Here is a 27,500-nt window from a genome sequence, read left to right on the forward strand (position 1 = left end):
AGTTCCACATGTCCAAAAGCAGTAGGAAGAAGCAAAGCTTATTAAATACTACCCCTCCATCTGGTACTTTCACAATCAGTAACTATTGCATTTGTTCACTTCCTGCTTTCCTAATACAGTTGTTTGTTTATTATTGTAGTATTGTTGTTTATTTCATTTCATTTCATTTTACTTTTTCATTTTATTTTATTTTATTTTATTTTATTTTATTTTATTTTATTTTATTTTATTTTATTTTTTTATTTTATTTTATTTTACAATGACAAAATGTGTACCATAGTAAGTGTCAATATAGTGATATATGTATAGCACATCATGACTGGTTCAACCTTGTATTTAGCAAACATCAACGTTTTGAATGGTTGTCTATATGTGCCATGTGATTGGCTGGCGACCAGTCCAGGGTGTACCCCGCCTCTCGCCTTAAGACAGGTGGGATAGGCTCCAGCATGGATTGACGGATGGATGGGCAGGAAACTGTAAGCCAGTTTTGGCAAATGTGACTCATGGGAAATGGAGTCCCAATATAACACTGTATCAAGCCATTATTCCGGTAACCAGAATATGAGTAAATATATAGAAAAACGACTTTTTAGCTTGTTCTTTCTCTGCTGTCCTGACACCAGAGAATATGCAGGACGAATAATTCATGCACATATCACTGCAGTAACGTGTGAGCTCAGTACTGAGAAGAGCAAGAATAGCTGATGGCAGTGAGTGACCTAGTCATGACTAAGACCTCAGCCAGATCCCAAAAGACTGCAAAACAGGCTCAATTTTTAATCTCTCCAAGCTATAAGGGAGGAGACGCCTGAGCAGTGAGGGAGGGAAGTCACTCAGCTGCTTTGTGAACTTGTTCTTGTGTTAAACCTTCTTCCTTGCATCTTACATGCACACACACACACAGAGACACACGTTCACACACTCTCACACTCGCTTTCATTGGCTTTTTTTCCGAGTGCAACCTCATCTCTCTAGGTGTTTATGTTTCGATCAAAGGAGCCACAGCGGCGTGACCACAGCTTTCTGCATGACCAGCAGAGCTATGGCTGTACTCTCCACCTTTCACCTTCTTCAGGATCAGCCATGAAGAAAACGTCAAAATGCCACTTCAACAAATACCGCATTAACGCAAATTCTTGTTTCAGCACCACTATTTTGTAATGCAAGATTAACACTAGCATGTCTTGTAGTTTGGAGAAACAGGAGCCAATATAGTTTTTATCTGGATGTGACATGTTGAAGCACACCCCAGCCAGATGGTTCTATTGACAGGAAACAGCACAGAGTGCCTACTGCGATCACAGAAGTGTTCTTCGCGCTTTCACCCGATTGTATACCGCTGTATTACACTCATCAGTCCCCACTTTGCGGTTCAAATTTCAGCATTTTGGGATAATTCATAACGCCGTCTACAGAGAACATACTAACTCCTTATTTCTAAAATCACAAATATTTAAACTTGCTGATATAGTTCATCTTCAAACAGCTAAAATAATGCATAAGGCTAAAAATAACCAATTACCTAAAAATATCATCCAATACTTCTCTACAAGAGAGGAGAAATATGATCTCAGGGAAGAACTACATTTGAATCACTTATATGCTAGGACTACGTTAAAAAGCCATAGCATTTCAGTATGTGGAATCAAACTATGGAATGGATTGAGTAAGACCCTCAAACAATGCACAACGATGAGCCAATTCAAGAAACAATACAAGCAGTTGATGTTTGCTAAATACAAGGATGAAGAGTCTTGAACCAGTCATGATGTGCTATACATATCACTATATTGACACTTACTATGGTACCCATTATGTAAAATAAAAATAAAAATAAAAATAAAAATAAAAATAAAAATAAAAATAAAAATAAAAATAAAAATAAACTATATTAGGAAAGCAGGAAGTGAACAAATGTTACAGTTACTGATTGTAAAAGTACCTGATGGAGGGGTAGGATTTAATAAGCTTTGCTTCTTCCTAGGGCGGCACGGTGATTGAGTGGTTAGCGCACAGACCTCACAGCTAGGAGGACCAGGGTTCAATTCCCACCCTCGGCCATCTCTGTGTGGAGTTTGCATGTTCTCCCCGTGCATGCGTGGGTTTTCTCCGGGTACTCCGGTTTCCTCCCACATTCCAAAAACATGCTAGGTTAATTGGCGACTCCAAATTGTCCATAGGTATGAATGTGAGTGTGAATGGTTGTTTGTCTATATGTGCCCTGTGATTGGCTGGCGACCAGTCCAGGGTGTACCCCGCCTCTCGCCCGAAGACAGCTGGGATAGTCTCCAGCACCCCCTGCGACCCTCGTGAGGAAAAGCGGTAGAAAATGAATGAATGAATGAATGAATGCTTCTTCCTACTCCTTTTGGACATGTGGAACTGTGAACTGATGATGGGATGCATTCAATTGTAATCTGATGCATGTTTAAATGAAATTAAACCATTACCATTCTGTTTGAATACGGTATATCAAAACATATACATAATAAGGCTAATTTCATATATTTTTTCATATATTTTATTTATTTATTATTAGCACCTTAGACTACATCCATTTGAGAAATCTCATATATCGCTTTCACTCTCGGTGTAAGATTAACGGGCGAGCAAAGCAACAATGAGGTAGAAATAAGACGGGAGAGATTGTAATGTTCATATCAGCCGACACAAGGGAAAAGCGGCTTTTAAATCGTTTAGCTTTAATTTCATTCAGGAGTGACATAATTGATTTTAATGAGATGTTTATAGAGTGAAGTGTCGGTGTTGGTAAATCATTACTGCCTGACGGGTACTTGTGAGGTTTGCACATGGGATAAGCAGTGAGGCGCGCCGTTCTACTGCCAGAATTGTTTCAGCAGGATTCATTTTCACGTTCAACCAATTCCTCGACACCTCTGAATTCATTTGGTCGCTTGAATATTCAATCCAGAAATCGCTTTGAATCCGCACAAAGCAAAACGCTCCAAAACACTTTGTTGAATGGTGCATTTGATAAAGCCAAACAAGTTCCGGTATGTTTGTACTTTTACCACAATTTTCCACAGAGTCTACCCGCTTCACAAAATCAGTGCTGTGATTGACTGACAAGGTGTCACATTTCTATTATGAGGCCCCGACAGTATTAGGAGGTATTTTCTGGTATGAAGTGATGGCAGTGTGATCATCACAAAGGCTTTAGCTCCTGTCCTTCATACTGACAAAAAAGACTTGCTACCAAGAAGCTGCCAATCACAGTTAACTTCTTCCACACATATTATTACTACACTGAAAAAGTGCCAAAATATAAGTAGTACATATAATGTTGGAATGGCAAGTTAGAGTCATAGTCGGTTATCGGTTATAGGTTTTAACACACAGACACTATTTTGGGAATCCAACAATTTTAGTGCATGTAAATATGCTGAGCTCGATGCAGTATAGTCATCAGCATCAGCATTTAAACATAAGGCTGCAGAAAGGCTTACACATGCCAAGGAGACATTTTGCAAGTCCTTCCGTTCTGCCTTATGCCTAAAAAAAGCAGTACTGTTCACATGCACATGCATATTTTCTTGTACAGTATATATTACTAATCATCACTTTCAGTCCTCTGTCCTCATTAAACTAAAAGTTATGCAAATGCTGTAAATTTTTTTACCATCTATACTGATACAGTTGGCTGTCGACAGCACAAGAGGGAGAGTCGAGGCCTGCGGGCCGGATCATACACATTTCCTGTGGCTTGCAGGAACCTGGAAATAATGTACTTTCTGAAGATACTTTTGTTTCTTCACCTTTTTTGGTAAATGCTTTTGTTGTTTTAATTTTGAAAGAAGGTCTATACTTCAATTGCAACCAATTATGGATCACTATGTCGGTAAAAAATATATACCGTATTTTCTGGACTATAAGTCGCACAAATCCAAAAATGCATAATTAGGTAGAAAAACATACATAAGTCGCACTGGAGTATAAGTCGCACAAGGCCAAAAATGCGTAATTAGGTAGAAAAAAACATACATAAGTCGCACTGGAGTATAAGTCGCACAAGGCCAAAAATGCATAATTAGTTACAAAAAAACATACATAAGTCGCACCGGAGTATAAGTCACACAAGTGCGTAATTAGGTAGAAAAAAACATACATAAGTCGCACTGGAGTATAAGTCGCACAAGGCCAAAAATGCGTAATTAGGTAGAAAAAAACATACATAAGTCGCACTGGAGTATAAGTCTCACAAGGCCAAAAATGCATAATTAGGTAGAAAAAAACATACATAAGTCGCACTGGAGTATAAGTCGCACAAGGCCAAAAATGCATAATTGGGTAGGAAAAAAAACATACATAAGTCACTCCGGAGTATAAGTCGCAGAAGGCCCAAAATGCATAATTAGGTAGAAAACAAACATACATAAGTCGTGCTGGAGTATAAGTCGCACAAGGCCAAAAATGCGTAATTAGGTAGAAAAAAACATACATAAGTCGCACTGGAGTATAAGTCGCACAAGGCCAAAAATGCATAATTAGGTAGAAAAAACATAAATAAGTCGCACCGGAGTATAAGTTACACAAGGCCAAAAATGCATAATTAGGTAGAAAAAAACATACATAAGTCGCACTGGAGTATAAGTCGCACAAGGCCAAAAATGCATAATTAGGTAGAAAAAAACATACATAAGTCGCACTGGAGTATAAGTCGCACAAGGCCAAAAATGCATAATTAGGTAGAAAAAAACATACATAAGTCACATAAGTACACAAAAAATAAACATGAACAGAAAAAGTGTCCAGTGTTTATGTAACATTAACAGTTTTTTCATTTATAAGTCGCTCTGGAGTACAAGTCGCAGGAACAGCCAACCTATGAAAAAAAGTGCGACTTATAGTCCGGAAAATACGGTATGTACAGTTGTCCTTCGCCACATCCTGGTTCGAATTTTGCGACACATCTGCAAAAGTATATGCTGCTTGTGGAGTGTGACGACACACTCGCTGCTACTAGCACGCCGTAGTTAAAAGTGTATCAACGTCTACACTTTGCATGAAACCATAACCACAGATGTAGTTTAATGGAAGTTATAGAAGTTAATGCACCATGTTTGCTGAAATAACTTGTTAAATTAAGCCATGTTGCTTGTTGCAGTTTTGTGACTTTGGCGCTTCGAGGGCTACGCCCCCTCTCGCCATGACAGTCCACACGGAGCATACTTGACTGGTCTGCTAACTGGTCTGGGTATGATTTTTTTTTTTCTTTTTTACTGGTGGGCCAATGCTTCCCAAAACACTCGAGGGCATCATTTCCATGCAACAACCATTGCAAATTGCTCTGATTGCTTTCCGATGAAGCGAGACAAACACTAATTAGATTTTTTTTTGTGTGTGTGTGTGTGTGTGGCACTGCGAAATAACGTTTTTTTTTTTCACGTTGACTATGAGTGATGGGCAGCTTTCAGACAGATACAGAAATGTCCTTTGTTTTGACTAAATATCATATTTTCTTTATTTGAAAGAGCGATGTATGATGCAAATTCACAAAAACGAAAAGCAAAGGAAAAACATTTTAAACATATTTTTTTGAATTAATTCTAATTTATATTAGTCTGTCCGTCCACTCTTTTTATAGAATTTAGTGGACATTTCCATTCAGCCATGACACAAAGCAAAACATAACCAATTATTAATATGCTAATGCATACAGTATATACAAAGATACTACATGTAAACAAATGACTAAAGATTCATCATAAATAATGAAAATAATGCTTATATTAGCATATATTTGTATGTGTACCCCACTTCTTGCACGAAGACAGCTGGGATAGGCTCCAGCATGCCCGCGACCAAAATCTAAATAAAGATTAGGCAGTTTGGTCAGTGTAGCTGTTGTCCAAAGCATGAAAATCTGCGTATTGTGATTTTTTAAATGCAATTTTGATTCAGTCAACGTGTTGATTCTGTGATTTGGAACAGCCTTCTGCTGCCAGGCCACATTATGTACTCCATGTTAATAGCGGTCCCCTTCCACCCCATCTCTCTCTCTCTCTCTCTCTCTCCTGCAGACGGATGCTGCACTCATGTACGATGCTGTACACATGGTGGCCGTGGCTGTGCAGCAGTCTCAGCAGATCACTGTCAGCTCGTTACAGTGCAACCGACACAAGCCTTGGCGCTTTGGGAACCGCTTCATGGCCCTCATCAAAGAGGTAGATGTTTCACTACCTGCTGCCTGTTCTCTATCATATGCTTTTAGGGGAAAAAAAGGTGGCTGAATGTAAAGAAAGTTGAGGAAGACTATTTTAATAAAAGCATTTTAGTGATAGTCATCTACTTTATTTTTAATGAAGTGCATAAAAGAGGACAACTATACTATACTTCTATACTAACCTCTATGCAAACCTCCATTATTTGCTAAATATAATATCTGTGAAGATTACACAATGTTCCTACATCTGTTTTATACTGGATACACAGTGTGTATAATTTTATCTCAATAGGCTCACTGGGATGGCCTGACTGGGAGGATAACGTTCAACCAGACCAATGGCTTGAGGACAGACTTTGACCTTGATGTCATCAGCCTGAAGGAGGAAGGGCTAGAGAAGGTAACCTTGTTTATATATGCATTCATAAATACGCGGATAAATAATCAGTACAGTGTTCCCTCACTATCACGGTTCACCTTTTACGGATTTGCCCACATTTTTTCAGCGCTTATTTTTTTAACTACAATGTATGAACACTATGACAGGCAGAGGCTGGCCCTTTAAGAAAAGGGTCTGCTAGTCTGTCTGCGTCCTGATTGGCTATAGACTATTGTCAATCAATATCCTTTGTGCCTTTGTGTTTCTTGCTAGCTCTTGCGAGCTTGCTAGCTAGCTTGCAGTCTTTGTGTGTTTGTGTAAGATTTTAAGTTGGAAAAAATGGCCTCTTACTAGCCCGGGATAGACATAGCATCTGAAATGCACACCAGACAAGGGCTTGAGAGTTCTTCAAGTTTATTTTGCCAGACCATGGAACAGCATTTCCCCCAGCACACACAACAGGCCTCCTCCCAAACAATTCGCCTCGCCCCTTTTTACCCATGAAGGGCCAACCATAGTTCCCAGAGGGTGATTCAATACGTCTAAAAGGTACCCTATTTACATTTATAACACCCCTCTTTTATGTTACAAAAGTCTTTCAATAGTACCACACTGAAGTTTCACTTCCTGTATACATTTAAGCACTCGATTACACATAACAACTTAGATTACCCAACTACCACCCAGTTAATCCCCCCCTCCTCCAGGTGACACTTGGGAGAGTCCAATCAAGGTGATCAGCCTCTGGCCTGCACTCACACGGGCGCGCCCTGACCAATCACCTAAAAAAAAAGGAGAAACTAATGAGAAATTAGGAACAAAACCAATGACTTTTAAATGAAAAACTAACTAACTAAAGTGGCAATTAAACAACTTAAATGGCAAACACATATACTCAAAGTACTAACCAGAATATATGTGTAAATAACAAAAGCCAACCATATACACAAATAGAAACATGACAGAGGACTGCAACCGGTATGGTGAGGGGTTTTACGGCCCCAAAACACATAATAATTGTTTAAAAAAAAATGATGCTGGTTACTTTGCAGATTACTATTGCTATTTTGGGAACCTATCCCCCGCAGTTAATGAGGGAACACTGCTTGTCAGGATTGGTTTTTAGTGATAAATCCCATTTGATGATCATTTATATTTGCTCATGTGTGCTCATTTAATTGGCATATTGGCTTTGATAAATAAACTAACTAACGGTATGTTTCCTCTTTTTAGCGTTTACCCAGCAGTTTGTGAAAAAGGCAAATACCACCATATTTCATACAGATGTAAGCAGAAGACTCAAACTGAATCAATGTTTCCAAAGTTAGGAAAGATCAACACAGCAAAAATAAGGCAACGTTCCAACCTCCCCTCCTCCTCTGTAGCCAGAGATTTATGATGAAACCGCAACACCTCAATGAAAGCCATCTACTGCAAAATGAAAATAAATTGGATGCAGCCATCCAGGAATAAACATGAGGATAAAACTGATTTTGTGCAGAAGAATAACACGGTGAGAAAGCCGGAAGATAACTATCAATTGCACCATCAATGTTTACTTTCAAATGTTGAATGCATTCAAATATTAGATTGAATTAGCCAATTAAGTATTGTTGAGAACCTTCTGGACATCATTCAATACAATAAACAACAGCCATGTGTTTAATTAAATCAAGCATAATTGTCTGCATTTTTATAATGTGTAAAAATGTTCAACAGAATATTAATTTTGGTTGATTACAATCTAAGTATGACTGATATTGATAAAAATGTGTAATCAATCGACAGCCCTAATTACTACAACAGGGGTGCAGAAACCACAGGAAGAAAGATGGAACAGGAACATTTTGTTTGCCATCATTGCATATTTGCATGAATCAGAATTAATCAGTTAATTCGGTTAATTTAAATCAGTCAATTAATTTAATCAGAATTTAATAATAAGTCTTACAGATCACTGACACATATACACAGTACACATATAGCGGGATAATAATATAGCAGTTACTGATCAATCCATGCCTGTTAAACCACGCCCACTTCCGGTTTATCAGATATCCTGTGATATCCGGTGATATCCGGATATCACCTAAACACTTGGGAGTGTGACCAACCACAGCGATGTGGGCTGTGGGTGGAATAAATCAAGAAGAAGCATGAAATCCAAAGATATACAGCTGGAATAGGTGCAGATTATGGAAGATCTAGAAAGCTTTCTGTGCTGGTTATTGTGTGTAATTGGAGTCCACAACTCAATACAAAGGGCCGAAAAATGAGCATAATAGGTCTGGAACAAATTAATTGGATTTCCATAAGTTCTTATGCAAAAAATTGATTTAGTTGGACCTTCTGGAATGGATTAATGGACTAATTACATGCATATGAAGGTCCCCAATGTAATTTTACATCATCATATTCAAATGCTCAATTGTATCCGTATCTTGAGATTATCGCCAGAGTCCTCCAAAGATAATTTGTATATTCAGATTTTCACCAGGAAAAAAAAACTTTCCAACACATTCTTTATCGATAATATACTCAAATGCAAGTACAAACACTTCACACTTCAGCATCTACGTTGGCTTGAGCCTCTTAGCAGCTCTCGACCTCCGGCCTATGTGTGCCCGCACCTCCATGAATAATTTACTCTATTAATAAAAACCCCTTCAGAAGCCCTCCAGTCTCATGAAGACTGAATTAAAGAGTTGATTTACAATTACAAAGCCTATCTCAAGTTCCTGCATGTGGCATCTGAGGAGCCCTGAGAGGACTTTTGCTGATGTGGGTTGGAGTGTTTTGTGGTCTTTCCGAGTGATGCTCAGCGGAAGCAGGCAGGCAGGACGGGGCAGAGGGTTAGCAATGGGAGGAATTTATGTAGAGACATGTGGGAAACCTTACAGAGGATAGAAGATGAAAGTCCAAGAGCCACTCCGGTTTTTCCTCATGTATCTCCTTTAAATTTAAACATTTTTTTTTCAGATTAGAGCCAACAACAATGCAGATTTTGGTTGAGACGGATAGTAGTTGCTTATGTAAAACGGACAAACTGTGAGGTATTATGTAAATTAGCTCGTTGTCGTGGAACCTCTGATGTCTGACAATGTCTGCTGTTCTTTTTAAATATGTCTCTATATTGCTTAAATATCTCTATTTTTCTGATCATGTTAAATTCCATAAATTGCAAGTCACCACTTCCTACTAAGACCCTGATTAGGATCTTCAGTATAGAAATGAATGAATGGATTATGTGCTGTAATGGGAATTACTTGTGTTTAGCCTCTTTGGAACGCGTTGCTATCAGAGAAGTAGTCCATGATCACACAATTTAAACGTTTTTTCAAAGTGTATTAAGAAATAAGAGCAATATATTTGGTTACATATAGCGCTAGAATCAGAATAGAGTATATGGATCAGTTCTAGAAAGTGTAAATGAAGTTTGTCTGGAAGTGAGTGTTAAGCTGTGCGTCTGCCTTTTCCATTAAATTTCCATCAGTCGTGTCACGCTTGCGCAACTCTGATTGTGCTCTGTGAGTGTGTTTATCAAGAAGGCATTCTATGAGAAGCTATTTGACTGAAAATCTACCTCGATAATAGACCGAATCAAGACAATCAATACAGTTAGTTTATCGGAATACAAAAGGGACAAGTAAAGTCGGTTGTTTACATGTCCTGATGAATTACAAATGTTACTGATTTTGATTTGAATTTATTTGATTTCTTTTTAGATTGGCACCTGGGACCCTCCAAGTGGCCTGAATATGACAGACAGCCAGAAAGGGAAGACTACCAACGTCTCTGATTCCTTATCCAACCGAACGCTCATCATCTCGACTATACTGGTATTTGGTTTAATCAAAAGTCGTAATTGGGCTGCACGGCGGAAAAAGCGGTTAGCACGCAGGCCACACATATACAAGACCCGGGTTCGATTCCACCCTCGGCCATCTCTGTGTAGAGTTTGCATGTTCTCTCCCTGTGCATGCGTGGGTTTTCTCCAGTTTCCTCCCACATTCCAAAAACATGCTAGGTTAATTGGCGACTCCAAAATTGTCCATAGGTATGAATGTGAGTGTGAATGGTTGTTTGTCTATATGTGCCCTGTGATTGGCTGGCCACCAGTCCAGGGTGTGTACCCTGCCTCTCGCCCGAAGACAGCTGGGATAGGCTCCAGCACCCCCACGACCCTCGTGAGGATAAGCGGTAGAAAATGAATGAATGAAAGATGTCATAATTCCAAACATAGCTGATAACACTCATCGATTGAAGTGTGACATTCACAAGGGTTAAAGCAAAAAAAACAAAAAAACAAAAATAAATTCAAAACACCATTAAAACTAAAAATAAATGAAATGCAAACTCACAAACCTGAATTAATGCTGTAAAAAATGAGTTTACGCTGGAAGGATATCAAAAGAAGTATGGTGTTCCCTCAATGCTATCTAATCTGCCCCTTATTTTTGAAACAATTTTTAGGGATGTTGTCTAGCACTGTGGAATTACTATTTGAGTGTGATCTTGAGTTTGATGAGAGCAGGTTCAGGCAGCGGGAATTGATTTCATGCTTTATGACCCTGCTTTTCTCCAATTAATTAAATCAGCCATATTGTGTTATTGTTGCAAGGTGCAAAGCAGGATTATTCAAGCAGGGATTTTAAGGGTGTGAATTAAGTGTACTTCAGCTTCAGCTGCCAAACTAACAGAAAGACCATTGTATACGTATTTATAGTACTATATATAATGATAGCGCCATCATTAAAAAAAGTGTTAATACGATTACAGCCATCCTTCACCACTTCACACTTCGGATGTCATGCCTTTACTTTATCATTGTTCATCAAAGCATAATCTCCTAATCAATAACTCATTCTGTGTCATTGTAAAATATGACCTACTATTATTTGCCCTGGTTAGTGTTTTTTGGTTAACATTACAAACTTTTTGCTAAAAATTTGCCTTGCATTTTACTGTTTGTTTGTTATAAGATGCATTCGAAAACATACGGTTAAAGCACCGAAGAACATCAGTCTGAGGCGGAGTGTTGAATACGGGAGCAAATTTTATTTTCTTATTCCACTTTAATTTACACTCTGCAACTGCAGCAAAAGGAGAGCCCAAAGACGGCAAAAAAAATTCTTCCTACTGGCTGAACTGTTCGGATAGCAACACCCTCAACTTTAATTGTTCCATGGTGAATTAGTAGCACTACACGGTCTGAATAAAATTTAAAAAACATTTTACGAAAGCAAAACAGTGAGTTTAATCTATTATTTAACAATATATTCACTGTATTTTTTTCTAATGTAATCAATCTTCCTCCCATAAAGTCCGTTATCTTCTTAATTTAACATCTCAGCAATTGTTGCATCAAATATGCTGGGTTCCCTCTCACCATTGTTGGAGTCAGTCTCATTGTCAGGTGGCAGTGGTTGAAAATCCGTTTCAAAAACGGATTAATGATGCTAACCAAAGCACCACTGTACAATGAGGCATTCAGAAGACACATTCAAAGACTGTATGTAATATTGTTCACTGGTCAATAGGTGTCAGTAATGTTCCATTGGTGAGACAGAAAGTACTGTACTTATATAACTGTAGATAACTGATGCTGACACATGTGTCTATATTATACCTTATATGTCTTATTTTCTCTTATATACAGTAAGTGACTGTATATAAGAGTAAGGTGACTATAGGGGTGCTATTTCATGTTTATTTGTGACTATGACTATGTTTGATTTTAAAATAAGCAATCCTCCATTGCAGAAATTGACTCATCATGTTCGAGTATGGTGATAAACGAGGGATTACTGTACTTTGAAAATATTACAATGACCTTTCTTTGACTGTCAAATTGATTCAAGAAGGCAGAGTCCCGATATTTGCTGCAAAATGAGCAATCTCTTCCAAAACGGAAGGATCTTGTGAAAAAGTGTTTAAAAGATAGACTGTTTCCTAAAAACTTAATTAGACCCGTTTAACTGAGACGGGTCACGCAAAATAATGTGCTAACTATTTTTTATCCACTTATTTCCAAGGCAAGTGTAATAATAACAATATCAAGTAAATTGCAGCTTGTCATTATTTATCACGGGCCTTCTTCCCTTGTGAGCATGCTGTGTCGTGATTGGATTGCTGTTATTAACAACTCTCTGTGGAAGTAATTGCCATATCACGATCGAGTCATGGGGAGATGTTAGATGGTTGTGAACAGCGAGGAAAAGAGGGGGGGCTGACAATAATTGGGTTTGTTACATTTGATTGATGCACACTTTCATGCAGCTTCTCATCATTTTCCCAGGGATTATGTACCATAAAACATGAAGTAATTACTGTTAAGATCTTGGCCCGTCAATGGTTTATCTACTTTGGAAATCACTACTGTAATGTGATGAAAGTGAAGTTCCTTTTTGACTAATGAAGATTACATAGTGTGTAATGTCTTTGGGAAACAGAGACCACCCAAGTCTGCATTTACACAAAACCCTTCAGTAGTAAAGAAAAAAAACAAAAACACCCATGAATAGATTTGGAACAGAGAAGGCTATAAATATTGCATCCTATCACATTATCAGTTAGACCAGTGCTTCTCAAATAGTGGGGCGGGACCCCCTGAGGCCTGAGTGAAATGGTAGGGGGCCGTGAGAGGCGGAGAGTACTTTCAATATTAGTGCAGACCTGCCAACATGTACAGATTTATAGTACTCAACATGCAATTTGACTCTTAAACACACATTTACATTTCTCTAAAATGATGACCTTACAGCCTTGTCTCAGTACGATCCTTTGCCTTTTTTTTGTGTAGTCCATGCGTTTGTTACGTGGTGTAGCTCTCTACTACTCTGATATGAGCAATCAAAAATTGTGCCCTATCATGTGTAAGTATGTTGTTTTTTGGCAACGTTATTCAAAATGGTGACGTAAACAAAATTGACAGTATTTTGGACACTAAACAAGTGAACAAATGCACACTAAGGAAAAATTTGGGGAAAAAAAACAATGCTAACCAAGGTACCACTGTATCAATTCCTAGTCCTGGTCCTTTAGTTCCTAGTTTCTAGTCTTTTGTCAAATTATTAAAAAAAAAAAATACAAAACATGCACAAGTTACACTGCAGACCAAATTTGAGCCTCTTTCCAAAAATAAGGTGCACAGTGCACAATGCCACAAACATAATTTTCCTCTTGAAAATAAAAAAACAGCAAAAAATTTCAAGCTGAAATGCATTTTTTTCTTGACATATATGACTCCTTAACTTATCTGCACGTGTTGCCTTACAAAATATCAAAGTCCTTTCATCCTTTCATTTTTCAATATATGTCCTTCGCTGAAAACAGGTTGGGCAGGTTAGATTTATTTATCATTTGCACTGTTGACGTGAACAGGGCTGATGTGTCAAAATCCCTTTTCTGTCATCATCTCTGTTATTTTAATGGTGAAGCAGGTTCTCTTTACACTTACCTTATTTCACATTACAAGATGGAAACCACACACAAGAGTCTCACACCTTCCCTACCTTGTGAACTAATATCTGTTTTTACGGTCGTGCTTCTCTCCCATGGCTGTGAGTTGCAACTCAATACCAAGCATACACAGACTTATCTTTGCTACAATATTTCACTTTTTTTTTTTTTTCCACAGGAGGAGCCATATGTAATGTTCAAGAAGTCCGATAAGCCCCTGTATGGAAATGACCGCTTTGAGGGCTACTGCATAGACCTGCTGAGAGAGCTTGCCAACATCTTGGGATTTACCTATGAAATCCGATTGGTGGAAGATGGGAAATATGGTGCCCAAGAAGAAAACACCGGCCAGTGGAACGGTATGGTGAAGGAATTAATGGACCATGTAAGTCACTGAGTCTTTTTTCTGCAGATATTTTTGTGTGACATAACTAATGTCATTCAATGTTATGGACGTAAAAAACAGTGTTGAATAAACATTCTCTCAATTGAGATGTGTGTTGCAAAGGGGGATTTGGAAAAGTTCCATGAGAATTCACGACAATTAATGGGAACTAACTAGTACTAACCTGGGGCGTTCCGTAAAAATCACATAAACATCACTCAACACATTCAGCTGAATATGAATTTTGAATGTAAATTATTTTCTCACTATCACTAAAACTACATACAGTAAAGTCTCGTTATATCGATATTCTCGGGAGTCGGAAAAAATACCGATATAACCGGACTATCCATATATCCGATCCTGCGCCAAACTGCATTAAAAGTGGGCAATAATGCACTCGACATTGTTCTATAGTATAGAACAATGTCGAGCAGCTTAAATCAATCTTTGCTTAAGGATTTCAATACCAAAAAAGAACACGGCGAACGGCTGCTTCCAGTCAACTTTATTTTTCACACTTCCACCACCAGAGCGCAGCACACACACCGATTCCCGCACTTCCTGGTTCACAGGTCATGCTCAACCCGCCCCACATAGCTGGCCAAACACATGCCTGCAACAGAAGAACCAACAAACGCCAGTATGTACATATGAAAAACAGTGATTATTGCAAGCGATAAAAAGATATCTGAATACAACACAATTAAATACATGTATTTGTACGCTTGTGTCTTTGTTGGAATAGGTGTGTATGCTATGTCAGTTGGTTCTTCTGTTGCAGGCATGTGTTTGGCCAGCTATGTGGGGCGGGTTGAGCATGACCTGTGAACCAGGAAGTGCGGGAATCGGTGTGTGTGCTGTGCTCTGGTGGTGGAAGTGTGAAAAATAAAGTTGACTGGAAGCAGCCGTTCGCCGTGTTCTTTTTTGGTATTGAAATCCTTAAGCAAAGATTGATTTAAGCTGCTTTTGTATCGATATAAGCAGACCAAATTGGCTGGCGGGAGATGAAAAGGGCATCGTAGTAACCGGATTATCATAATAACCGGGTATCGTACTAACGGAACTAATTATATCATAAAAGACTAGAAATTTGCCGGGAAATGAAAATAGTATCGTAATAAGTAGTAATTCGTTATAACCGATATCGATATAACGAGACTTTACTGTATATTGAACCTTTTACATGCATAGAAATATTCTAAATGCATATGAGTGACAAATGAACATTTAAGGTTTACCTTCATTGAAGGAAAGACAAAAAAACAACATGAACACAACTTCCTGTTTTGACATGAGTTTATTTTTTTTTATTATTATTATTTTTTTAAATCAATAATGTTTCTCACCTTCTTTACCAAAATGCTGACACTTGCAACTTTCTTTGGCTCCATATTGGTTTACAGTATTGACGTGAGAAAGACCATTGACTTAAAAAAACAACTCATGTCAAAACAGGAAGGTGGCGGTGTGTGGTCGTCAAGAATCATGTCTTCAGTGAAGTAAACGTAAATGCTCATCTATCCATTTAATTCATAATAATTCTTTAATATTTATGTTTTCTTTGTGATTGGCTGGTTACCAGTCCCCTGCAACTCTAATGTCAAACTATAATTGAAAAACCATAAAGACATGTTTTGTGTTTTGGGTTTCTACAATGAATCAATTGGATTTACATTTATATTATTCTTATGGGAAAACATATTTGGTCATCAGTTTCAGTTAAAGTCACCTTCTGGAACAAATTAATGACACTAACCAAGGTTAGAGGGCTATTTGGTGTGTGTTGTTGCAGCCACAACTAAATCTGAAGCTTCTCACTTTGTAATAATAAAGATACACCCCTACAGAATTGCTACACATATTTCCAAATGCCATACAACAACAATTTTAACAATCTTGAACACATCAATGAGTCTGCTTACATATAGTATGTACTGTATACTTTAATGGGACAATAACAAGTCTAGATTTAGCTTAGTTTGAGACCCCAACAACCAAAATATTCTAGATTTGAGTTGACCTGCTCTGAGAATCATCCGAAACGTTCTCTGACACTCATCGGAACCAAACGTGAAATTGAGCTTGGTAACTTGTAGCTACATATTTGAGAGTACGGTGATGCGAGGAGAGCATGGAGGCTGTCAAGAGTTGTTTCCCCTGTAGGCCCTATTAAAACATACACAATCTGTTCACAGTGCCGGTAATTGCTCCCAACAAAGTCCCAGTTCGGATAAACTGCATCGCCAGAAAAATAGCTGCCACTGCAAAGTCTACAGTCAATATCTGACCCATTAGAAGCAACACCCGGAAGGTGTCAAGTACTTCTTAAGTCATACTTCTGCTCCTCGTACTGCACGACTGCTGTGTTTATTAATCTTTTTTTTTGTTTTTATTTTGTTTAATAGCATTAAAGGACCAAGATCTGTCGAGTAATATGTTTTATGCTGAAATGTAAAAGTTCAAAGGTTATAAAGCTGAGAAAATGAGTTGTGTCAAGGACAAGGACCTTCTCTGTTGTTCTACCCCGTTAGAGCTCCCCCTACAGTTGCCAAATAAAGAGTAGTGTATATTACTTTTAGGCTCCTGTAGTGAATAGAAAATCGACAGCAACAGAAGTGCTTTTGTTAATGGACAAAGAAAGACATGGTCAGAGGCTAATGAAGCCAAGCATATAAATGAATGCGTGCCGGAGCCTGTCTGGGCTGACTTATGGTGAGAGATGGTTTATGGTAATGGTAATGGTTTTATTTCATTTGAACATGCATCAGATTACAATTGAATGCATCGCATAATCAGTTCACAGTTCCACATGTCCGAAAGGAGTAGGAAGAAGCAAAGCTTATTAAATCCTACCCCTCCATCTAGTACTTTTACAATCAGTAACTGTTACATTTGTTCACTTCCTGCTTTCCATAATACAGTTTAAGGGTTTTTTGTTTGTTTGTTTGTTTTTTTTTAATAATGTACCTCGTACCAAAGTACGAGGTGATATGACCATCCAATAACATAATGGGTACCATAGTAAGTGTCAATATAGTGATATGTATAGCACATCATGACTGGTTCAAGACTCTTCATCCTTGTATTTAGCAAACATCAACTGCTTGTATTGTTTCTTGAATTGACTCATCGTTGTGCATTGTTTGAGGGTCTTACTCAATCCATCCCATAGTTTGATTCCACATACTGAAATGCTATGGCTTTTTAACGTAGTCCTAGCATATAAGTGATTCCAATTTAGTTCTTCCCTGAGATCATATTATTTTAGCTGTTTGAAGATGAACTATATCAGCAAGTTTAAGTATTTGTGATTTTAGAAATAAGGAGTCAAGTTTACATCTTAGACATTCAGTAGCATTTTTTCAGTGCTAAAGTATATTCTCAGCTTCTGTCTGATTGTAGTCTGCAAGTCAATTGGGAGGCTACTAATCCTAATAAGCCTTTCTACTCACAAATCTATTTGCGGCACTCCCTGTAGTGTAATGATAAACGGTCCTTTGACTGTTCTGATTTTCAGACAATGCTCACTATTAGACATACTATATATTAATGACGTGAATTCCACTGAAATTAAACAAAATGATGCATTATTTAACTCGAGTAGACCGAGTGGTGTAAGAAAAGGCTTTACATGGCAGTGTCGTACATGGAATGTGTATAGATCCTGTTTTTCTTAATTTGATTGCCTCTAAACACTTCCTGTGCCCTTAACTTACGGCCTATCCTTCTTCTTTTTATGTTTTTTATTGACAGAGAGCTGATCTGGCAGTGGCCCCCCTAGCCATCACATATGTGCGTGAGAAGGTTATTGACTTCTCAAAGCCCTTCATGACGTTGGGTATAAGTATACTCTACCGCAAGCCAAATGGGACCAACCCAGGGGTCTTCTCCTTCCTCAACCCTCTCTCACCAGATATCTGGATGTATATTCTGCTGGCTTACTTGGGTGTCAGTTGTGTGCTGTTTGTCATAGCCAGGTAACATGTCACTAACCGTGATCACACACAAGTCGGAATCTTGCTTCAGTGTCGTTCACGTCAGTCTTAACCGTATGACTAACAAGAGATTAATCTCAGTAATTACAGGCGCTGTATCCTGAGCATGCTGAGTTGGGGAATCCTCCACACGCTTACTAATCAATTGTCATGGAAAAAAAAGTCAGAAATTCTCCATCATTGTCGTGTGACCTCTTTAGTGCAATTCAGGAATCAATCAATTATCAATCAAGGATCACAACCAAATGTATTTAATCCTTGGTGGTGCATAGCAAGGTTGCAAGGTTGATACTAGGAACAAGGAAACCCCAAGAGACACCGACACACAGCGAAACGCAAACCCTACAGGTGTACCAAATGTTTCAGGATTGTGTGGATGTGTCCGATAGTGTGATAATGAATGTGTGCAGTCATAGGAATGTGCCTGGTATATTGCCCCTCCCCCAACTTTTCCTCACTTTACCCTGACAGTAGGCCATTCGAACCGGGCCAGACGTGGGCGGGATTTGCATTTGCGCACACCTCATTTATTACTGCAATTCACCTGACTTTGTGGATTATTTTGAGTCTTTCTTTTTATCGTATACTGATCCAATATTTATAATTATTTCACCCTGCACCGAAACTCTCCAATATAAGCATTCCGGTGGCACCGAACCAGGGAAGTTTAATACGACGGACCGCATTGCGCATTTGAAGCAGCGTCAAAAAAAAAAAAAACAACATTAGGATTTTTGCAAGACCACAGAGACCAAGAAACAAACCGATGTCTCCTCCATCAATCAACCAAGGTTTTATAAGGAAATATTGGCAAAAACGTGAGTCATTAGTTATGACAAAATAGAGAGGACAATTTATTTTAGCCTCTGTTGATGGTTAGTACTGTTGGGTTTAAAATCGTACTTTTGCTGACTATTGTTCTCTGTTTTTAAGTAATATTATAATAATATAATATTAATAATAATAATATATATATTAATTATATAATATAATTAATTAATATTACATTATCAACACCTTTCTAACATTGTACACCACAAAATAAGTAATAAAAATATATATAATTCCTGTTGAAAATAAATCTATATTGGAATCGACACTCAGGGCTGCAATATCGGAATTGTATCAAAAGTGAAAAAGTTGGATGGACACCTCTTGTTCTGCTGTTTATATCGTTCAACAGGGCGCATTTACACTGCATGAAGGTACTTTTGAGTAAATTAGTCCTTTTGACTTTGTGGATTATTTTGAGTCTTCATATTTATTTCTATTCAAAAAGTTGGCACTTATCATTAAGAACCGGCGAGTAGCAATTGTATTACACTCATTGTCAGGTACTGACACTAATATGCACGGGCAGTTCTGACAGACCCGTGCCCACGTCTTCCAATCACACTTGAGCGTGGATCAGCGTACCCACTCTATCCAAATGTACCGAACTCCAGGTAATAAGTGCACCCAAGCACGGTTCGAATGGCTAGTGTGCGTACGCCCTAAAAGTACTTACTGTCTTTTCTTTTTCTCTCTCACCATGCCTCAAAAGGTTGTAGTAAAATAGGCACCTAGAATGCTTTGTCACTTGATTGATATGCAGGGCAGTCAGTCTGCATCTGGCAACACATACATCTATAAAATAACAGACACTGGTGCACAACTGCTATCTTGTGCTACTCTTACATGCACGTTATGGGATGTCTGTGCAAGGCCGCTACTACTTTTAACATACAGTAGCAACCTACCAAGCAAACTAGTTAGCCTCTAATTTATTTTTCTTAGGAATGAGCAAAAAGCATTAAATAATACAGCAAGGGTGCAAAAAAGCGTTGTGTCATTTAGTTAATTGCCTTGCCTCCTTGTTCTCTTTCCTTTCTTCCTTGTCTCCTGCATTAACATCTCTTTTGGGAACAATCAGTCTTGCTTCCTACTTGCTTGTCTCAAGTAATTATTACTTATTTATTGCTTTTGTTTCTATTCATATTCGCTCTTTGCTGATGGTGCTGGTCATTTGCACTGAACGTTGCAGCTTATATCCATCCATGCACTTTCTATGCCGCTTATCCTCGTGGGTGGGAGCCTATCCCAGCTGACTTTGGGTGAGAGGCGGGCTACGCCCTATATAGACAAACAACCATTCCCACTCACATTCAGAATAATGAACAATAGAATCAAACCAAGGTCTTTTTTTCCCCATATTTTGACGCATGGTGAGGAAAAAAGAAAAGTTTGTGTTAACTCTAAAACTTTCAGGAGACTAGCTGTCTTTCAGCCATGACCCTGAACAGTTTTACTGTTAACACAATTATGTTTCCTGATGTTACTGGCATTATGATTGCACAAAAGAATAAAATGCACCAACTGTCATCTAAGTTGACTCAGAATATGCAACTATTTTATTTTGCACCACACTAAGTAAGTGTTTGGGTAAGTGTTTCAATTCCCCCCTACCTTATCTTACCATCTTCTTTCCAAAACACCAATGCATGTTGTGTATATGTAGTTGCATGTCATTGTAAAAGTGTCGCATATGACAGTCTCGCACATTTTTATGAAATGATAAATTGTATATACTATATTTGCGGATGTGTGGATTAAGATTACATTCCTGAACAGGGAAAAACAAGTTTTATAGTTCAATGTTATGCCTGATTAATTTCTGACCTTTCAGAGAAACCTAGTGAGCTGCCTCAGGTAGTGTAATATATTTTTTTAAGCACTGTATATATTATCTTGTACTGTATATATAATATGTATAGGTGTATAGAAGAAACAGAAACAGTGCTATCCTGTGCACACGCATGCATACAACTGCAGCAACACAATTTGGATTGATGAGAAGTTGTGATATTGTTTATTGTTTATTATTCAGCTGCATGTGTACTGTGTATGTGTGTAAGTGATCCTTGAGAATTTATCATTTGATTAATATTTAATGACCCGTGCAAAGTTGGTGATTCATGCAAACAACAAATAACAAACAGGGAAATAATCTATCAGCCTTGTTGAGTGTATTTTTCTCAAAGCACCGCGTTTAGTAGTACAAGCAGTTTTCCAACTGACTTTATATCACCAGCCGAAGCAAGCACACGGAAAAATCGTGTTTCTGTTGTAACGTGAGGCTGATTTTATGAAAAGAAATTAAGAGATTTGGATGATAAAGTGACTAGTTTTTGCTGCATTCCATAGCTTCAAATTTGCATACACGAAATGTTATTATAGTTCCTTAATCAAAATACCTCCCTTGCTTCTATTTCTCATTGAATGTCATTTGTTTCCCAATATATGAGATACTGTATGATTAGAGGACAGACTCAGCCATTTCTTATGGCTGACATTGAAATATTTTATAATAATAATAATAATAATAATAATAATAATAATAATAATAATAATAATAATAATAATAATAATAATAATTAATAATAATTTAATTTTTCAATATTGTTTTTAATGACGCTTTATGTGCATTCTCATTTCAAAGGCATACTCTTATGATTTGGTCGAAACTGTAATGAAATATTGTAACACTACAAATTACTTCATACTCTCTTTGTTACTTGTTTGTTACTAAGGAGTTTTTTTCCATGTTTTCGCAACCATAATAACAATGATGATTCATCATTGTTGACTTTTCTGTGGGACGACCCCGCTCCTATGGATTGCCCCTGATGAACATTGCTAAAATATTATGAGAGAATACCTCTTTTTTTTTTTTATCCGTGCTTATTTAACCGTGCACACAATATCTCTCCCTGCAGAGCAGATGACCCGAGATAATGTAGGAACAGTATAATTGAAATGACAGGGCCGCAACCAAAGTAGGGTCAAGTTGTATTGCCTTTTATAACAGCATTGATTTAACATTTCTTGACCGACCCTGCAATGACAACTTTACTCAAACATTTCCACAGCAAGTGATGATTAGCTTTTCACGACATGGTAGTATAAGGAATCACACCTTTTGACCATGTTTGTATGAATCGCCAAATTCACACAAATCATTAAAAAAATAATTAAATAATAAAGTCAAACGGATCATTTACACACATACCCTGCACAGCGACTACAGCAACTTCTGATCAATGCAAGTCAATTTCAGACTACATTTAAGCCACGGCCATTTATGGTTAAACCACACACAATTCTGCCTTATGCCCCGCCCACTCCCAGTATGGATAGGATACAGATAATTTAGATGGATGAACAGATGTAATGTAATAATGTACTTGCTAAAGCCTACTTCGTACTACTTGCGTGAACTAGTCTTGAACGCAACACACGTTATTCACAAACAATGTGGGCGGTATCAAAGTGTTTCTAATTCTCCTGAATGGCTTATCTTTTAAACTACCTTTTGGAACAAGTCGAGGGTAATTCTCAAGTGATTTTTGTAGCGTTTGAAATGTTCTTTGTGAAGTTAAAGTGATATCTGGTGCTGTCAGGGTCAGGGTTAGATTTCTTCTTTCTGTATTCTCTTCTGGTCTCCGCAAATTAATACTACTGCAGATAATACAGACATATTTTATTTTCAGCAATGATAGTTTCATCATCTTGTAGGTCCTTTGCAAGTTAACAAATTAAGGAAGCTCGGGGCAATGTCGTCACGTGGGACAAATCGAGATCAGATAATTCCACGATGACTTGCAGGACAATGCAGAGGAAAACTTTATGCAAGTGTCATGGTGGCATAAGGAAGTAGAATGATAAAGCCATCACTCAAGTTGCAGTCATGTTATCAATATACACGTACATATTCATATAATGCTATGTAAGACAATTCGAATCAAGCACTGCTGCTTTTTGACAGTAAATCAAAAAGTGACATCTGAGAGTGCATCAGTATTTCCATTTTGCGGTACAAAAGTTTTAAAAATCAAATCAGGTCAGTATATTTATACTAATGAAGTGTCACCTAACATGAATAAATGAGGAATATTTTTGCGTGATTAATGCATAAAGCAAAAATATGACAACGGACAGCTTCATTTACTGAATCTTAACAGTTGTCCGGTATGACATTGGATTTATTTTCAGAACCGTTTGATTAAAAAACATTGAAACTTTGCCTTTGATATGATCTTGCCCACATGAGGAGATTATTTTTGAATAATCAATTTAAATCCATGAATAGGATTTAAAAGTATTCAAGAGTATGTTGTTTTTTTGGTCTAACATATTCCTATAAAAATCTGATTAAAATGCATTTAATTTCCTAATTTACTAAGTAAGTAGTAGTTACGTCAACTGTATTTATAGAAACCTATCATTGAACGTGACTAATCTTTTTTTTTTCCATCTCCCCAGGTAGGACGAACTTAAAACAGTACCCCCCTGCATTTGTTTTCATGCAACTACAATAAACATATGTGTGTGTTCTTTGTCAATTGTCACAGGTTTAGTCCCTACGAGTGGTATAACCCCCACCCTTGCAACCCTGAGTCGGATGTAGTGGAAAACAATTTCACCCTGCTAAATAGTTTCTGGTTCGGAGTTGGAGCTCTCATGCAGCAAGGTAGACGCCTCTGCCTGCCCCTTATTCCTAGCACAATTCCCACTTTTTTGCTGGGGGTCAAACTTGCACTTGTTCCACGCCCACAATGCATGGGGGGCCTCTGTGCATGTAGCTAGAAGCATCATTGGTAGAAATTATTCCAAGGAGATTTGAGCATGCTTTTTAAATACTCGTACTCCCAATCGTTTCAACAGGTAAGTTTGTGCATCGGTTTACATGATTAGTGGTTGAAAACTGAATGATTTCACTTTGGGACGCTGAAGATGCATGCAACAATCTGGTTTTGCCTTAATTTCCCTGAACGGATTAATAAGTATTTATCGAAATGAGCAGTTTTCTAAGGAGCAGATGATGGAACAGGTATTGTCGATGCGTTTAGGGCCTGAAATGCATGGTCCTGCCTTGTAGATTGGTACACTAGAATCACTATTTTACATTCAGTGTAATGTACTCAAAACTACACGAGAAACCAGAATATTTCAGTTGTATAAGTATACGGTGGTCCTCTGTTCACGACCTTCTGTTTTATGGTGTTTTGTGGTTACCAATGTGTTCACATTATGGAATTCATTTTGGTTCATCATGACCTGACCTGTTACTAATTTTATGTACTTCATGTATTCTGCCTTAAGTTTTAAGGTGCAAGTATGAGTTTTGACTAAAAATCAACTTGCAACGCATCATCGGAACAGAGTTGGCTCGCAAACTGAGGACCACTTATGTGTGTATGTATATAACAAAAATTCTACAAACACCAAACATCGCCTGAATCGAACGAGAACAAAACTGATTACAATCTGGCATCAAATAAAATGATGTCAAGAAGTAAGACCATCGTTCTCATTTAGACGTTCAATACGGTTTTACACTGCTGACCGTGTAGAGAGGCTCTCCTGCCGGGCGGCTTGCCCCACCCCCCAGAAAAATGTGGGATGTGCTGTTTGGTCATGACGTTACCTTGGGTACATGACAGTCAGCCCCAACCAAAGTTTAGCTTGGGTTAGTTTCAAATCTTGTGGATCGACTTTTCCCAACTGTGCCAGTTACTACAGGAGGGTAAGATTCTGCTCTGAATCATTTCATGTTATTTTTTCGTGAAAATTCAAAGTAAGTTCAATTAATTGTTGAAATATCCTGTATTTTTTTTATTATTCATTTTTTTTAATTGTGTTAATGTTTAATTGTTTAATTTAATTGTTTGCTGACGATCGACGTAATGGGCACCCCTGATCTAACCCAATGTATTTATAGAAATGCAGTCATAATACATTAAAATAAAACCTGGTAGCCTGATTTTAGTCTGAATAAAAAAAAAAGCTACAGTATAAGCTTGAGGTGGAGTCGTTTTTTTTCTCCTGCAAGCAGATTGAGTTTCTCACAGATGAGAGTGGAGCACATCATTCTTAACGTCCTATCTTTATGGCTCCTTAGCGGCTTTTCCTGGGAATGAATGTGCACAACCCCATCTTTGAATTGTTTAATCGTCTTGGATGAAACAGACGTAGAATTCCGGCACACCTCCTTTCAGACATATACCTTCCCATTATCCCACTCAGATACTGTTGGTTTATCCACAGACTAAATCAATTGCGGTAAACAATTATAATGAGGATAGATGTATATACATTATTACATCCTGGTCACATTCTGGACACAGGTTCAATTACCTACAGCGTGTATTCTAACTTTATGTCTCTGAGCATTCAGTCGAAGGTTTCAAAGGATTTATTTTCAAAAGAGAATGGAAAATTAGCGTTTTAAAATACAAGAACCTGCGTGTTCTGAAGCCCATCCTGACCTCGCTGTCCAGGATGCTGACCCCGTCTCTCTCGTCCAGTGCTAAATCAGGCTTCCTGACCTCCCTTTGCTCCTCTCATTCAGGATCTGAGCTCATGCCGAAAGCCCTCTCCACCAGAATTGTAGGAGGAATCTGGTGGTTTTTTACACTTATCATCATTTCCTCCTACACTGCAAACCTGGCGGCCTTCCTCACGGTGGAGAGGATGGAGTCGCCCATCGACTCTGCTGACGACCTGGCCAAGCAGACCAAGATAGAGTATGGCGTTTTAGAGGATGGTGCTACTATGACTTTCTTTAAGGTCAGTTATGTTTTTTTCATATCTTTTCTTATTACAGGTTTTTCTTTGTTTACAGGATTCCGTGTTACTACATTTTTACTTTGGGCTTATCCTTGATGGACGTTATGACAGGAAGCTGCTATAGTTTGAGCATCGTCCTCACTACAGTCGTCTTTGCGGTTCTTGATTAATAATTAATAAATTAATTAATAAATCATGCCATTTCATGGCTGAATAAATTATTAATTTTTTTGGAAACAGAACTGGAGGGTTGCAGAGATGAGGATGAGGTTCTCATTGAGAGTGACCAGGATGGATAGGATCAGGAATGAGTACATCAGAGGGATATTACATGTTAGAGCCCTTGGAGATAAAGTCAGAGAGGCCAGACTGAGATGGTTCGGACATTTCCAGAGGAGAGATAGTGAATATATTGGTAGAAGGATCCTGCCAGGTAGGAGGTGACCAAAGAGGAGGTTTATGGATGCAGTGAAGGAGGACATGAGAGTAGTTGATGTGAGAAAGGGTTGGATGGAAGCGGTTGATTTGCTGTGGTCAATAGAGAAAGAAGTGTCATGGTGGTGCATGGTTGTGACCCCAGGATGCAGAGACAAGTCGAAGTGTAGTTAAAGTCTTTAATTAGCTTCAGCAGGTGGATACAGAATCTACTAAAAAAGCGATGGGGCTACACGGAGTAGAGTAAGTAGTGTAAGGACATCCAGTGGAATGCATGAAAAGGTAAGTTTTTGATGACTGAGAGACCGTCTCACACAGGAAACAACATCAAAGTCACTTTCACTTCAATTGCCAAGTCCGCACACTCGCCATTAAGGAACCTCCTAATTACTAATAAGGACCCGCTGTGAACGGCAGCTTCCTCAGAAGCGAGTAAAGAGAACTCAGTAGTACTAAACAGGAAACCCCGACTTCACTTCCTGTCCGCCGGCCACTGAGCTTCCTAGGTAACACATTTATAGCAACACACACAAGTCTTGAATGGCTAATTTACTGTTATGAAAGTTACTACTGTTGGGCAGTCCAATTGTAAAGATGACTATAGGGGTGTTAGTTTATGTCAAGCTCTAGTAGTGCTCTAATAATGTTACAAATCATATCAAGAAGTTCATAAATTCATTCATTAAAAAAATTCATAACTTCAGTTCATTTTTGATGCTTTAACTATATATTCCATCTAAAAGGAATATCGCTTATTATGGTCTTATGCATGGTTTTTTCTACCTACTTATGCATTTTTGGCCTTGTGCGACTTATACTCCAGTGCGACTTATGTATGTTTTTTCTACCTAATTATGAATTTTTGGCCTTGTGCGACTTATACTCCAGTGCGACTTATGTATGTTTTTTCTACCTAATTATGAATTTTTGGCCTTGTGCGACTTATACTCCAGTGCGACTTACGTATGTATGTTTTTTTCTACCCTTTTATGCATTTTTGGCCTTGTGCGACTTATACTCCAGAGCGACTTATGTACGTATGTTTTT

The 27,500-nt window shown here is 38.1% G+C and overlaps 1 protein-coding gene across 6 annotated transcripts in view; it reads left to right on the forward strand.

The window, feature by feature from the left end:
* The window catches only part of grik2 (glutamate receptor, ionotropic, kainate 2), a 138,168-nt gene that overhangs the window by 79,821 nt on the left and 30,847 nt on the right, over nt 1-27,500 (forward strand). For 5 of the 6 annotated variants that reach the window (XM_058052758.2, XM_078790858.1, XM_058052761.2 and 2 more), the window contains exons 8-14: nt 6,045-6,188; nt 6,480-6,587; nt 10,292-10,405; nt 14,206-14,412; nt 18,169-18,392; nt 23,801-23,919; nt 25,801-26,018. In XM_058052758.2, coding sequence (XP_057908741.2) covers nt 6,045-6,188; nt 6,480-6,587; nt 10,292-10,405; nt 14,206-14,412; nt 18,169-18,392; nt 23,801-23,919; nt 25,801-26,018 — 1,134 coding nt within the window. Of the gene's footprint in view, nt 1-6,044; nt 6,189-6,479; nt 6,588-10,291; nt 10,406-14,205; nt 14,413-18,168; nt 21,099-23,800; nt 23,920-25,800; nt 26,019-27,500 lie in introns of those variants that run through there. The other variant, XR_013627416.1, reaches the window with a different exon arrangement.

The sequence above is a fragment of the Doryrhamphus excisus genome, linkage group LG5 (genome assembly GCF_037039965.1).
Source record: "Doryrhamphus excisus strain RoL-2023G ecotype Guam linkage group LG5, RoL_Dexc_Guam_v1.1, whole genome shotgun sequence".
Lineage (NCBI taxonomy): Eukaryota > Metazoa > Chordata > Actinopteri > Syngnathiformes > Syngnathidae > Doryrhamphus > Doryrhamphus excisus.